This window comes from Notolabrus celidotus, chromosome 11, assembly GCF_009762535.1.
Source record: "Notolabrus celidotus isolate fNotCel1 chromosome 11, fNotCel1.pri, whole genome shotgun sequence".
Classification (NCBI taxonomy): Eukaryota; Metazoa; Chordata; class Actinopteri; order Labriformes; family Labridae; genus Notolabrus; species Notolabrus celidotus.
In genome coordinates this window covers 31,511,972-31,526,474 of record NC_048282.1, presented here as the reverse complement: position 1 = coordinate 31,526,474, position 14,503 = coordinate 31,511,972, and the positions used below count along the sequence as shown (strand labels likewise).

The following is a 14,503-nucleotide window of genomic DNA, read 5'->3' as shown; positions in this document are numbered from 1 at the left end:
CATCCACTACGCGTGCGCAAGAGCTCCAAATTATTAAAACAAACTACAAATAAATGACAGGAGGACTACATTTTTTTCTCAGACCTGCGCAGTAGAGATTCAGAGACCTTTAAATGTACTGTACGTGCAAAGATGGCAGCTCAAGTCGACTTGCTCCGTGCGAAAGTAGAAGAAGAAAGATTCAGGGTGAGTCTGGATCGATTCATGAAAGAGAAGAAGAAGAAGAAGAAACGGGAGCTGTCTCCTTCAGCTGTCAAACGAGAGAGGTCCGAGAAGGAGGTGAAGAAAGTGAAGCTCCATCACCACCACCACCAACAACACGCTGAGCACAGGAGCCACCAACCGCATCAGCTGCAGCAAGACCCAGCAGCAGCAGCAGGACTCAACTTCAACGCAGAGAAACATGTCCTGCACAAACACCACCACCACCACCATCACCACCACCACCATAACCACAGCCTCAGCAATGGAACGAAGAAGAGTGTGCACCCTCCTCCTCCACCTCCTCCTCCTGCAGCGAGGAAGGGACCCGAGCAGCTGCAGAAGAAGCGAGCAGCTCCTTCCTCTGAGCCACCTGCGCTCTTCACTTTCACGCCCCTCAAGATGGTCAAGGCCAAACCTCAGGACTTCAAAGAGAAGCACAGGGAGACAGAGCTGAAAGTGAAGCCCAAGAAGGAGAACACTGAAGCGAATTTAAAGCATGCAGAAGGAAAGAAAAAGAAGGGTGAGTGTTTGGATTTTGCTCATCAAATATAGGGATGGGGGGGAATTTTGGGGGGGCACCTAGAGGGGTGTTCAAGGACCAAAATATGGAGGACATTTGTAGTTTTTGTCCAGTAGGTTGTAGTTAAAAAAACAAATGTACTCACATCTTTAATCCTTGGGGTCAATTTGACCCCAGCAATTTAAACCTACAGAAACTGATTGTTACCCAGGTTTATGTGTCAGGTACTTTATGTTTATTTGTTGACTACCTAAATAGCCCTTTAACTCTCCTGTTATGTTGGGGGTCAAATTGACTGTTTTTAAAGTCTATTATGGCAATATATGCCTTCCAAACCAGCTAAATGCAGCATAAAAATCTGGGCAGCATGTGACAGAAGAGGTCACTTCATAAAAAATAAAAAAAAATAAAAAATGTGAAATAAAATATACAAAAATCTATGTCATGTAAAATTATTGTATTTATATTTAGGGCTTTCCAATGTAAATTTTAAAAAGTTTTAACATTAATTTAAATGAAAAATGAGTGAGTTATCCTCATTGAACCATGATCTGTGAGAATTAAAGAACACCAATGGACTAAATCTTGATTTAAATGGTTAGTAATGGAGTTAAAAATTAGACTTAAAAAAAAATGTGTATTGGGATTTTTGGGGTTCTGACACTTTTGGATAATTGAATATGCCTGGGTCAAATTGACCCAGGAACAGTTAAATAAAGGAGAGTTAAATAAAACGTATTTGAAGCATAAACACAATTTAAAGCATTCAGAAGGACTTTAAACATCAAGAACATCAAACTGCTGTGAGTTTGTCATCAGCATCAGCCCTGCCTTGTTTCTATGTAATCAGTAAAACGTATAACCAGGGACACGTAATTTAATGTCTTTAGAGACATGGTGGCTGGAAATATTATATCTCAATATAAAGGTTGGCGGTTCAATCCCAGCTCCTGCAGTCACATGCAGAAGTGTCCTTGGTTATAGTGACCTCAATGTCATCCACAACAACCAAAAGCAAATCTGTGTAAAATGTTGATATTTCTTATCTTATATACAGCTAAAACAGCCTGGGGTCAAATTGACCCCAAGGAACACCGATGTATTTTTATTTTTTTTACAGGAATGGAACATATCAACATTTTAATTTTACACTTTCCAAGTGGTCCCCATTAAATTAGGAAAATTCATGAATATGAAGCCTAAAAAATGATGTTAGGGGCACTGGTGGCCTAGCGGTCTAAGCGTCCCCCATATAGAGGCTATATTCCTCATTGCAGAGGTCACCAGTTCAACTCCCGGCCGGTCGACCATTTCCTGCATGTCTTCCCCCATTCTGTACTCCCCACATCTCCTGTCTCTCTTCAGCTGTCCTATCCAGTATAGGCGAAAAAGCCCCAAAAATGTAACTTTAAAAAAAAAAAAAGATGTTAGTCATTAATTTAGAGATGTTAAACATTGAATTGGGTCCAATTGACCCCATAGATAATAGGAGGGTTAAGAATGATCAAAATTGCTGTTTTAGGAGTAGCAGATTTCAAATGGATGTCCTCTGCAGTAACATTTAGTGCCAGTTTTAAAACTCAATACAGAAGATATGAGCCCCAAATTAAAAATGAGTAGTCTGCTGTGTAGTGGTAACCATTTGGGGGTGCATGGCAATACATACATTTGGCAACTCCCCTGCAATAATCACTCATACAAGAACACAACAATACAACAAAGTACACAATACAAATAAGTAAGTAGTAAGTCAACTTTATTTTGTAAAGCACCCTTCACAGAGCATAATCACAAGGTGCTTCACAGAGTTTCAATATTGACAGTGTGCAATAAATAAGACAATAATTCAAGCAGACAAAATAACAACAAATTACATCAGATGGTCAAAAGCCATGACAAAGAAGTGTGTCTTAAGGTGCTTTTTAAAAGTCTCAGTTGAGTCAGTACAGCACACTTGGGATGGAAGACTGTTCCACAAAGTTAAAGCCACATGCTCAAAGGCACGGTCACCTTCAGTTTTTAAGCCTCACACGAGGCACAGCAAGCAGACCCTGGTCTGAGGATCTGAGGGGTCTACTGGGGATGTCAGGTTGGAGATGTATGAGGGTGCTTGATGATGGATAGCTTTATATGTTAAGGATCTTAAACTGTATTCTGGATTTGATTGGCAGCCAATGTAAGGAGAGTAGGTTGGGGGTGATGTGGGTTGTTTTGCTGGACCTGGTTAACAGTCTTGCACCAGCGTTTTGAAATAATTGTAGTCGTTGAAGAGAAGATTTATTGAGGATGGTGAAGAGAGAATTGCAATAGTCAAGCCATGAGAAACTGAAAGCATGAACCAGCATTTCTAGCTCTGTGTGTGAGACAAAGGATTTCATTTTAGCTATGTTTCTTAGGTGAAAGAAGCATGACTTGGTTATTGATTTAATGTGTTGGTCAAAAAGCAATTCAAGATTTCTGAGAGATTTTTTTACTGAAGTAGAAAGAGAACCCAAGTAATCAGTAACCTTGGCTGCATTGCTGTTGAAGGCGATTTTGAGGACCTCAGTTTTATAGAGAGTGTGTTTAAGAAAGTTTGTTGATGTGATAGAAATCTGTTAATCTGTCATGAAACCCACACCCAAAAGACAAATAAATACATGGTTAGTATGCAATCATGAATCTTCATTGTACATAAATCCATTCTGATGTTTAGGAAATGACTACAACTCTTCTTCCCTGCTCTCTTCATCCATCCTCCCTTTTTAACCTCACTTCTTTCTGCACCTGTAGAGCCAAAGCCCAACAACGAGAACATCAAGTCTCTAACTCTGGAGGAATACCTCCTGAAGAAGAAAAAGAAGAAGAAGAAGCACAGAGAGGAGGAGCGCGGTGCCAAGAAAGTCCGGCACATGCACAACAAAGCGGTGCAGACTGTGTGTTCAGGACTCGGACCGGACCTCAATCTGCCCGTGAGCCCGGACTCATCCCTGAAGCAGGAAAACAACCGCCAACCATGCAGGGACCCCGTCATCAACCACCAACCCTACCTCCACCCTCTCAAACTGGAACACGTCCCCTTCCTCTCCCATCAGGATCACTACATCCGCAGCTCCTGCCTCCAGACGGGCAACTACGGGCGCTTCATGCACGAGGAGAGGCAAGCAAACGGCGGGGGGTCGGTTCTGCACGCCTATGCTGATGAGCTAGCGTGTCTGAGTCCGGCACAGATGGAGTGCTTCGCCCAGGAGTTTCTGGATTTGGCTTTTGCTGAGAAGCCCAGAGCTGCAGCCACGTATGCTCTGGCCGTGGTGCACAGTGCAGCCGCCTACCTTCCTGACTTCTTGGACTACTTCGCCTTCAACTTCCCTAACACGCCGGTCAAAATGGAGATTCTGGGAAAGAAAGACATTGAGACCACCACCATCGCTAACTTTCACTCTCAGGTACGTGAAAGGCTGATTTTTCTCACAGCTTTATCAAAACCCTTTAATCAGGACCACATTCTGATGAGAGCAGTAGTCAGTTTGTACTTTGACTTTAGACCAAATACAGCTGCACCCTCTGTCTTGCAGTAATGAATGCGCTCAGGTATTTGCCACCCAGTAATTGAGTCAGTCCAAGGTACACTAACTGTCCACTATAAAACCCTGAGCTGCTGCCAGGTTTTCACTTTCCTTGGACATCAAACAGAGTTCCTTTTGCTCCATGCAGGGTGATACTTACTCTCAGTGCCTGAGAGAGACAGCAGAGAGGAGGAAGAGTGAGCCAGGGTGTTTGCATGTGTGCAGTTGGATCTGCAGTGAGCCCAGCAGTGTTCTGTTTATGCAGGGAAGGAGAGCAGACCTAGTTTGATCATTTCAGCACTCTCAGCTTCCAGAGAATGAACTGATGCTGTGAGAGCAGACTGATGGCCTGCACTTAAATGCTTTGTTATATGTGCTGCGTTTTACCGGGTCACTGTAGATGAACTGCACACTGAAGCTCTTTGGATGGAGAGCATATTATCAAAGCAGCGCCCACATACAGGAAAAACACTGTTATGAATATTCATTTGACCTCACAACCTTCTGCTCTGATGATTATAGTCTGGTAAACTTTGTATACTGCAGCCTGATTATAAATGACATATCATTGTGCAAATCCGTCAAGCTTTGTTCTGCAGCTTCGCCTCCATACATGCTCCTAAATGAGAAGAGAGTGAACTTGTATGGACTGATTTCTGCATTAGTTTAGAAATGTTAAAGTGAAGCCATGTTTGCTGCAAGGTGAGAGGTGAAAGTAATTCTCTGCACAGAGTCAAATTAGACCAGGCATGATATGCTGCTGCTGCAGCTGCTGCCTCTTCCCTACCCTGTCATTAACCTGTTTTTATGAGTTCAAAGTGTACCTCAAGCTGAAAAGACTATGTAGGACTAGGGATGGGCACTTCAGGCAAAAATATTATTATATTATTCAGTCTCAGCAGATGTGTGTCTAACATGAGTCTGGTCCTGCTGGAGGTTTCTGCCTGTTAAAGGAAGTTTGTCCTTGCCGCTGCAACTTGCTAAATGCTGCAAAGTGCTCTGCTCATGGTGGATTAAGATGAGATCAGACTGAGTCCTGTCTGGAAGATGGGACTGGATCTTATCCTGTCTTGATGTTGGGTCTTTAATAATTGAACATAGAGCTCTTGTTTGCATAGACCTGCTCTGTTTGTAAAAGTGCTTTGAGATAACGTTTGTTGTGATTTGGCGCTATTTAAAGGCACTGTGAGGAGATTTAAACTGGCTGAGAAACAGACTGAAACTGATACTGATGCCTCTTGATGACCTTTAAAAGCAAACAAGACTATCAGCAACAACACTGATGCCTGCTCTGTTGACATTTTTAATGCCTGAAACGGCTGTGAGGGTGTAGGTGTCAGACAGGATGATTTACATCTCACTTCAGAAACAGCATTTATTTGACTGTTTTCATGGAGAATAATCACATTGTGTGTTAAATTCGACTGTTGGAAGACAACAGGATAATGTTTTTGTAGAAAACACTACTTTTGCATGTACAGGACAAGAGATAAGAGATATCACTTTGTCCACAAGGGGGCACAAAAATCAATACAAATCAAAAGTTCCTCACAGTACCTTTAAATGAAGATTGATTGATTGTCACTGGACACTATTCAATGATTAACCAAACAGTCGCCCACCCCTCTGCTGAGTGCCCCACTCTCTGTGCATAGTTGTGGAATTTCTTTTTAAAATAAGTTCCTCTCAGAACTTAATGATGGCTGACAAAGTCTCTGCAGTTTCCTCCAGTTTTGAATCTCACAGAATCCCACCTGTTAGCGTTGCCTGGCATTAATGTGTTCTTCTTTGTTTGTTAATAATTTGCAGTGAGCATGCAGCCACTGTATGCTCGTTGCACTGCATTAGAGCCAGGCCTGGTAAAGAAATAATGAAAAAACATTCTTAAAATGACAAAATAGTTTCATGAATTATTCATTTTTTTGTCTAAATTGAGTACTTTACTATCTGAATATCATGACTCATCCTAGGACATAGATAATACAGGAAGTTGTGAACTGCTTCCATCAGCGATATGTTTGTTTAACTCACTGTACAGGTATGCAAATTCAAATATACAGAAGTTTGGGTAGGAGTCAGAGAGTAGGAGTGTTCCTCTTAGATACCAGAGGTGTGTGCGTTTAGTTGAGTTAACTATCAGACATGCACACCCTACCGCGTCAGCAACATTTACTGGTCTGTTAAACAAATAATTAAGACTTTTATTCATGTAGGCCGGAAATGTCCGTTATATGTAGTGTGCCACTACTACCCAGGGCTGTGGTTGAAGGTTCCTGCCATAAAGCCAAAACGCTCTTCTACCCAGATGTCTTACAGATAGAGATAAAAATAAAGTTGGTGGGGATAAAGTTGTAGTCTGTGTCCGGGTAAAGAGGTATATAAATGGTCAGAGTGATGCATAACCAGTAGAGGCATGTGAATGTTAACATGCAAGGTGTTAGCTCTGCTGCCTTTGGACTTATAGGTTAGTCAGAACAATCTTAAAGCTAGGGTTGGTAGTCTCGGAAAACCAGCATGAATTTGAATGTAGCTTTTCCTCATGACTCCGTCTAACCCATAGACTGTAAATAAAAACGGACAGCGTTGCTCCGCCTCTTCCCGTTGTACAGTTCTGAAGCCAAAAAATCCCTCTCCTGGGCGCAGCCATTGTGCAGCCAGAGCCTGTGAAGCCTTTGTAATAAGCTCCGCCCTGCAGCGTGACGTCACAAGACGCTGTGTGCCCTTTGAAGTTTCGTTCTACGGCGGCTGTGAATCAAAGGAAACAGGAAGTAAAACCCCGTTTTTTAAACTCTAATAACTAACGAAAAAGAAACTTTTCAGAAAAAAGAGGCCTTGGACACAAAACACTCAAATACTAACTACATATCACCACAGCATACGGATGTGAGAGACATTCGTACGACGTGTATTTATTTTTTAAAGTTTGACTGCTCCCCCATTCAAATGAATGGGGGAGACAGATTTTTTGACCTATGCTGCAGCCAGCCACCAGGGGGCAGTCACACTGCTGAAAGCCTCACCACCAGGGCCGTATCCGGCACGCTTGGTCTAACCTCTCCCCTCCTCCCTCGGAGCTCCTCCAAAATGACGCCCCCCCGCTCACATGCACGAGCGCCGCTGATTCTCGACCATATGATCGTGACTGATTCAAAACCGGTCCTCACCAAAACATTATCATAGTGAAAGTTAAAAACACAAACAAACATGGCTGCTGTTAGTACTCACAACTAGCATGCTAGCATTATCCAGTTGTACTGGTGACACGATATCAGGAGAAAAGTTATAACACATATATAATACTGTAACAGCTCTACTGGTTGTTAAACGTGTTCAGTGTAGATGTTCTTAATTCCTACAGTGTTGACAGTCAGTGAAGGCATCAGGAGAGGTGTAGAGTGTGTGAGTGGGAGAGAGGAGAGGAGAAGTTTTTCATTCATTCAAACATTGATTGTTGTTTTGTTGGTTGTCGTGATCACGGCTGACAGTGACCGGTTATTAAAGCTCAGCGTGTTCACCAATCGGCTCGTCATCACTACAGCGTCCGGACGGACAGACGCTACAATAAATATATATTTTCTGTAGGACTTACTGAACGTCATTAATTATTCTGCTTGTTGGTGAGAGCTTTTTAGACTCTGATCCGGACTACAGTCCTGAGCAAAGCACCTCATCAGGTCAGAGGGGACAGGCCCGAGGACGAGCGAGAGGGGCAGTAAATAGAGTCAGGGGAAGTAGAGGCAGGAGACGGGGACTCGGAGGAGTGAACTCCGGGGAAATGTACGCGCAGGAGGAGGGCAGAACGGCTGGATGGGATTTGATTGGTTTAAAATCTGGGGAGCCGAAAAACGGTGATTGGTTGGTGTTTTCCCAGGTTTACTCCGGCTGTAGATAGCAGTTTTTTTTCACTCTTTTTTAGGAACACATCATGTATTGATTGCCATCAGGACATAAAGATCATTTTAACCAGTATGACAAAAAGTGTATCTAAATCTGATTACCAACCCCAGCTTTAATACACATCAGAGACTACTGCTTAACAACCTGCTAGAGCTTTCCCTCTTTATACACACTGGTTACTGAGTCTATGAAGTTGTTCTCACTGGCAAAGTGACAAACATTATGCACTTAAATCTCTCTGCATGCATACAAAAAACTCTGATAGTGTGTGATGACTAAAAAAAAACCTAAGAAAAAAGGACATTGTGTTGTATTAAATGTGACACAGTGACACCAGAAGTCTCTTTGTTGCCCCAGGTGAGCCGGACTTACTGTTCAGGAACGTACCGGTCTGGACCCATGAGGCAGATCAGCCTGGTGGGAGCCGTGGATGAAGAAGTAGGAGACTATTTCCCAGAGTTCCTCGACATGCTGGAGGAGTCGCCCTTTCTCAAGGTCAGTGGAAAATAATCCATGTAATAGCTTTTTTTTTTTCAATTTTTAGAAGAAGAAATTTGTAGCTCACCACAAAATGAGAGCACATCCCACTGAACACGCTGGATTCAGCATGTTTCTGTCTGAAAGCTCATTAAGAAGAACAAGTACACCTCTCCATTATCACTGTAGTGCAGGTGCATTGTTAACATCTGTTCAATCTGTTGTAGCTTTTCATAGAAATAATGGAAAATAAATCACATGCAGTTTATTGTAACATGGTTTATTGTGATCCAATATAATTAGCTGCTATAAAAAACATGTTGTCTTGCTGTTTAAAGCTCACTCTCATGTTTTACTGGCTATAAAAATCAATGAATATCCCCTGACAGTATGCTTGAATAACAAAGCTAAAGCTCACAGATGTTTGTGTGTGTGTATGTGTGTGTGTCTCTCACCACAGATGACTCTACCATGGGGCAGCCTCTCCAGTCTGAAGCTGGACTGTCGCTCTCAGAGTGACGACGGGCCCATCATGTGGGTGAGACCAGGAGAACAAATGGTTCCCACTGCTGACATGCCCAAGTCTCCTTTCAAGAGACGCAGGTAAGACCCAAACTTCAAGGGAAACATGTTCACATTCAAATATTCATGATTCATGATATCCATGTCAACATTTTCCATCCTGTCTCCCTCACATCTCTCACTGTAGATCCATGAACGAGATAAAGAACCTGCACTACCTGCCGAGGGCCAGTGAACCCAGAGAGGTGCTGTTTGAGGACCGCACCAAGGCCCATGCTGACCATGTAGGACAGAGCTTTGACTGGCAGAGCACGGCAGCTGTGGGAGTGCTGAAGGCAGTGCAATTTGGGGAATGGTGAGTGTGTTGACATGGTTCAAAGCAGCTATGAGGAACTTCATGATGTATCTGTTCTAGCAGCCTCTGGGGACAAAGCTGTCAGTGTTACCTCTTTGCTGGTTCGGTCACAGATATTCAAGTGTAGTATTTCCTTTAAGTTCCTTCTTGTTGCATGTTGAGGAAATGAAAATACAGATCATGTAGAGACAAAAGTTTAAAGTGAGACTGTTTTATAACCTGTCGCAGTGATTTAAATTAGAATTGTTAGACATAAAGCCTGGTTTGTAGCCTAAGACATAGATATGTGTCGCTCTGTATTGACACAGAAGCCTACACGAGTAGCCTGACATTCACCTCCTCCAAAATGTAACTACAAGTCGAATCGAGGCAGACTGCAAGCCCTGTAATTGGTCCATCAGCCATGCACTTCCTCTCCTCTGATGTCTCCTCTCTACTCTTCCTCAGAGTAGTTGCTGCACGATAAATGGCAACATATATCAGCTCTAAATTAGAAAAAATTATGTTTGAAATTGCTTTGAGGAAGCAAGCAGCGTCCTGCAGCATAGCAGGACAGGAAACAGGCGACTCGACTATCAGAGAGACCACACTGCCCTCTAGTGTTTTGCTGAGTATTGCAGAGTATGTAGTGCTCACAACCGTGATGGCCACTGCTGTGTAGGGTCAACGCAGAAGTATAAACAAGGCTTTAGTCATGAGTGAATCAACTATGGGGTGTTAACCTATGCCTTTTGAAATGTTGCAGGAATAACCGACCTCGGATAACCAAAGATGTTGTGTGTTTCCAAGCTGGAGACTTCAATGAAGTTGTGCAGAGGCTGCAGCTGGACCTCTATGAGCCTCCAGTGTCTCAGGTGACCACTCACATTTTACACATATTTAGTATTTAGTTGCATGCACTGGTAATATTTCAAACATCCTCCTCTGGATTTTGAAACATGTAACCTCTGTGTATCTTCACTCAGTGTGTGCAGTGGGTGGATGACGCGAAGCTCAACCAGCTGAGGAGAGAGGGCGTCCACTACGTGCGACTCCAGCTCTGTGACAATGACATCTACTTCATACCGCGTAATGTCATCCACCAGTTTAAGACGGTGTCTGCGGTCTGCAGCCTGGCCTGGCACATCCGCCTCAAACAGTACCACCCTGACAAGAGCGACAAAGAGGAGGAGGAGCAGCTGCCCAACGACCTCAGCCCCACCTCAGGACGAGTCTCATTTTCTTCCCCTGCAATGCCCGACGCCACCTTTACCCCGTGTGCTCAACCACAGGGAAACAACATCAGAGGAGGGGTGGCCAAGACTGAAGAGCCAGAGTTCCAGAGGCCGGCGACCCCTCCCAGGGAGCCTCAGCCGGCTGCTCCACAGCCCACCAAGTCTGCTCACCTGCCGGCAGCGTACCAGGATCCACATCTTTCTCTGGAGCCGGTCCACTCTGGATGTACGCCATCAAGAGAAGCGTCACTTCCTAATCTGTGCCACACTGCAGAGTTCCCTAAATGAGCTCCCACCTCCCTCTCGGCCTCTAAGGGAGGCTTTAAATATTGACTGAAGTGTGTAAATCAGGAACTTTTCAACATAAATTGTTCTTTAAAGTTTTTTTAAATCTCCCTCAAGCTTTTTATGTTCAGCCAAAGTTTATCATTTAATTCAACCTGTTTTGTTGTTTATAATTTGATAGCACCTTAACTGGAACTCTCCAAGGACTCATTTAACAGTATGTGTTGAAGGAACTCTCGTTTTTTGACTGACCAAACAAGTGGCCACGCCTACTGGAGGAGACATTTTGCAGATTTGTTTGATGAGATGAGAGGACTCAGACGTTTTACTCATGCAGGTGGTTCGTATGAGTTTGTCTGGATGCATGACTCGGACATTTTACTGCTTTATTTATTCAGACTGAGTGCACCTAGAAGATGCAGTCGTCCTTCTTCTGTTTGAGAAATCTTAGTTGTCTGCACGCCCAAATCAGCCACAGCACTTTAATGTGAAAATCTGAGTTCAATGAGTCTTTTATTTTGAAATTTAAACTAAGAAGATGCGCTTTAATTTTTTTTATTGAAGCACAAGCACTTCAGATTTTATTCATCTGCTTCCTAGGTTGCAGTTTGTGCACTTCCTTATTTAAAAGGCATTTTATACTGTGCTCTTTTTTACTGTTCATATTTTTTATCTTATTTATTTTCTTAAGATTGAGCTGACTCCATGAATGCAGGTCTCATAACCACCCATGAATGAATAAAGTTAGAGAAAAGAGTTTCAGCCGTCGCAATAATTGTCTGAATCTCCTCTTCAGGTGTGGAGAATGTCGTCAGAGCTCGGTATGTAAATGTGTTTTTTGGTTTTTTTTTGTCTTGGGGTCACTTGACTTTTGTTTTTCTCACCCTTCTTTTGATTAAGCTGTGAAAGCCACTGAGCGTGTGTCTGGAGGGTTTCTGGTGTGGTGTTCACCTCTCTGACTGCAACTCTGTGGCTTCACTATGAACGGCTGATGCTCTGTGTTAAAATCTGAGGCCTCCAACAGATGTGTTTAACCGTTCTGCAATAGACAGGACATTGAGTCCTGAGATGATCTTTATTTTTGTCAGAGCATGACGTTAACAGTCCACAGAGCCTCACAGAGGACTTACAGTGAAGAAGTAAGACTGCCTTCTCTCTACCGCTGACTGCGTCTTAGTGCCTTGTACTGTAAACGGTTAGCCTAATTTATTTGATTTGATTTGTTTGTAGGATGGCGAGATAGAGACTTGCCAACCACCTGATGTGAGAGTGTTTATTGTTTTATTTATTGATGAGAAAAGTTGCTTAAAGGTGCTGTGAGGAACTTTTGTTTTGTATCGATTCTGGCGCCCCCTTGTGGACAAAGTGATACCTCTTATCTCTTGTCCTATACGTGCAAAAGTAGTGTTTTCAACAAAAGCCTCATCCTGTTGTGTTCAACAGTCAACTTTATCAGGCAATGTGATTATTTTCCATGAAAACAGTCAAATAAAGGCTGTTTCTGAAGCAAGATGTCCATCATCTGGTCTGACACCTACCCCCCCAGGGCAGTTTCAGGCATTAAAAATGTCCACAGAGAAGGTGCCAGTGTTGCTGCTGATGGACTTGTTTGCTATTGAAGGTCATAAATAGGCATCAGTATCATTTTCAGTCTGTTTGTCAGCCTGTTCCAAACTCCTCACAGGGCCTTTAAATGATGCTTTCTGAGTTTTAAATCTGCATGTCACTGAGAGCGAAGACATCATCATAGTGTCACTTAAAAATATAACTGCATACTAGATCTTATTCAGGAAATGTGTCTGTTCTAGGGTCCTGATATCACTAGATCAATATAGAAATAAATAGATGGATGCAATGCCATCACATCAGTCCTCTGTCATATGTGCTGTGTGAGTGTTTCCCACAGAATGACAGTATACCTGGAGTGGAGGGGTCAGGGGTTAACATTCAAGAGATACATTAATACATTCAAGTGCACAAATCATGTTCTTACAATCCATATGCACATTGTATTTATTTCTGTTTTTAGCAAACATTGATCTCCACATTTTTGATCTTTCTCTCCATCAGATCAAATTATACTCCATCTGTTTGCCTTTCTGCACTATCTTATAATAATAATCTGGTCTGGTGTCCTCCTTGTGCCATTTTAAAAAATCTCTTCACATGTAACCTTTTCACACCAATGATAAATGCATTTATTTAAATACATTTACAAACCTGTGGACTTCCTTATTGTGTTCTGTACTATTCCAAAGATGCAGACTATATAAAGCTGAAGCTCTATATAAGAAGCCTGTGTTTAGTTGATATGTAGTTTTGTTAGATACAGAATATTTTAACTTAATATATATCATTGTAACGCAGTGAAGAAGTGTTTTCATTTTTCTATCTATTAGAAACTCGCTACACCCGCTGTCCACTGACAAGACAAGAGAGAGAGAGAGAGAGAGAGAGAGAGAGAGAGAGGAAAAAAGGTGCAATGCTGTTAACTGAGGTCACTTTGAGTAGCATGCACATTCCTAATATACTGACACCTAATACACACTAAATTCAGCAGAACTATCAACCGAAGATCTGACTCTGCAGACATCACCACCTCATTTGATGAAGTTGCACAAACAACACTTCCCTTTTTCAAGTTTTCCTCACGATTCCGTTATCAGTTAAGAAGGAATGTAAGTCTGAAAGATTTGTTTTAATGACAAAGCAAAACTAAGGCGGTTTTCAAAACCGCCTACTATACTAGCAGTACGTACTGATGTGGTCTAAATTCAGTATGTAGCATGTGAACAAGAGCAAAATCTGCAGTATGCCAAAACTCCACTGATGTCGTACTGATTCAAGAAAATGTCTCAGTATGCATCGGACCAGTCTCCTTCGCGTCCTATTTCCCATAATGCACAGCGCTAACGTTCTTCCTCTTTTTTCCATATATGACGGGGGCACTCAGTCTTTAGGTGCTTTGAAAGTATTACTTTTCATATAAACCACTTCTTCACTTTTTAAATCATTAGTGGATGCTAAAGAAGCAGTTTCTCTATCAGCTTGGCCGTTGTTTACTCCCGCTCTCTGAAACCGGAAATCCAGCGATGCCTGACCCAGCATACTGCAGAACAGATCCAACAGAACAGTCATGCTACATACTACCTTCAAATGCAGCATGCAGTATGCAGTACGTACTGCATAGTAAATTCTTGGTAACATGTAGCAGGCAGTTATGAAAACAGAAGCTGCAGGTTCCTATTATTCATGAGATATCGCAATCAGTCAATGAGTTTAAAGAGACATGACAGCAGAAGTACAAACGCCTGGAAACATATGTGAGAACCAAGCGGCAACCTCTGGTGTCAAAATGTGAAGCCCATGCGAAAGTGCTATAAACTGCAATTCATCAAGCGTCCACTAGAGGCTGCCTGCAGAAACACTGGAAACCACGTACACACCAATTAAAAGAAGACGATCTTTACAGCAGAAATAAACA

At 42.5% G+C, this 14,503-nt stretch overlaps 1 protein-coding gene across 2 annotated transcripts; it reads left to right on the top strand.

Moving 5' to 3' along the window:
• Positions 1-13,230, top strand: LOC117822101 (lysine-specific demethylase 9). Of its 2 annotated transcripts, XR_004633126.1 has the most exons (8): positions 1-724; positions 3,497-4,149; positions 8,524-8,661; positions 9,104-9,246; positions 9,353-9,520; positions 10,266-10,374; positions 10,486-11,840; positions 13,090-13,230. XR_004633126.1 is itself a non-coding variant. In XM_034696741.1 (7 exons), the coding sequence occupies exons 1-7, from the start codon at positions 133-135 to the stop codon at positions 11,020-11,022; spliced, it is 2,340 nt and encodes a 779-aa protein (XP_034552632.1). In that variant the 5' UTR covers positions 1-132; the 3' UTR covers positions 11,023-13,230. The 2 variants fall into 2 exon arrangements, 1 of the variants encoding a protein (XP_034552632.1); XM_034696741.1 differs by having other exon boundaries at positions 10,486-13,230.
• Positions 13,231-14,503: the final 1,273 nt, after the last annotated feature.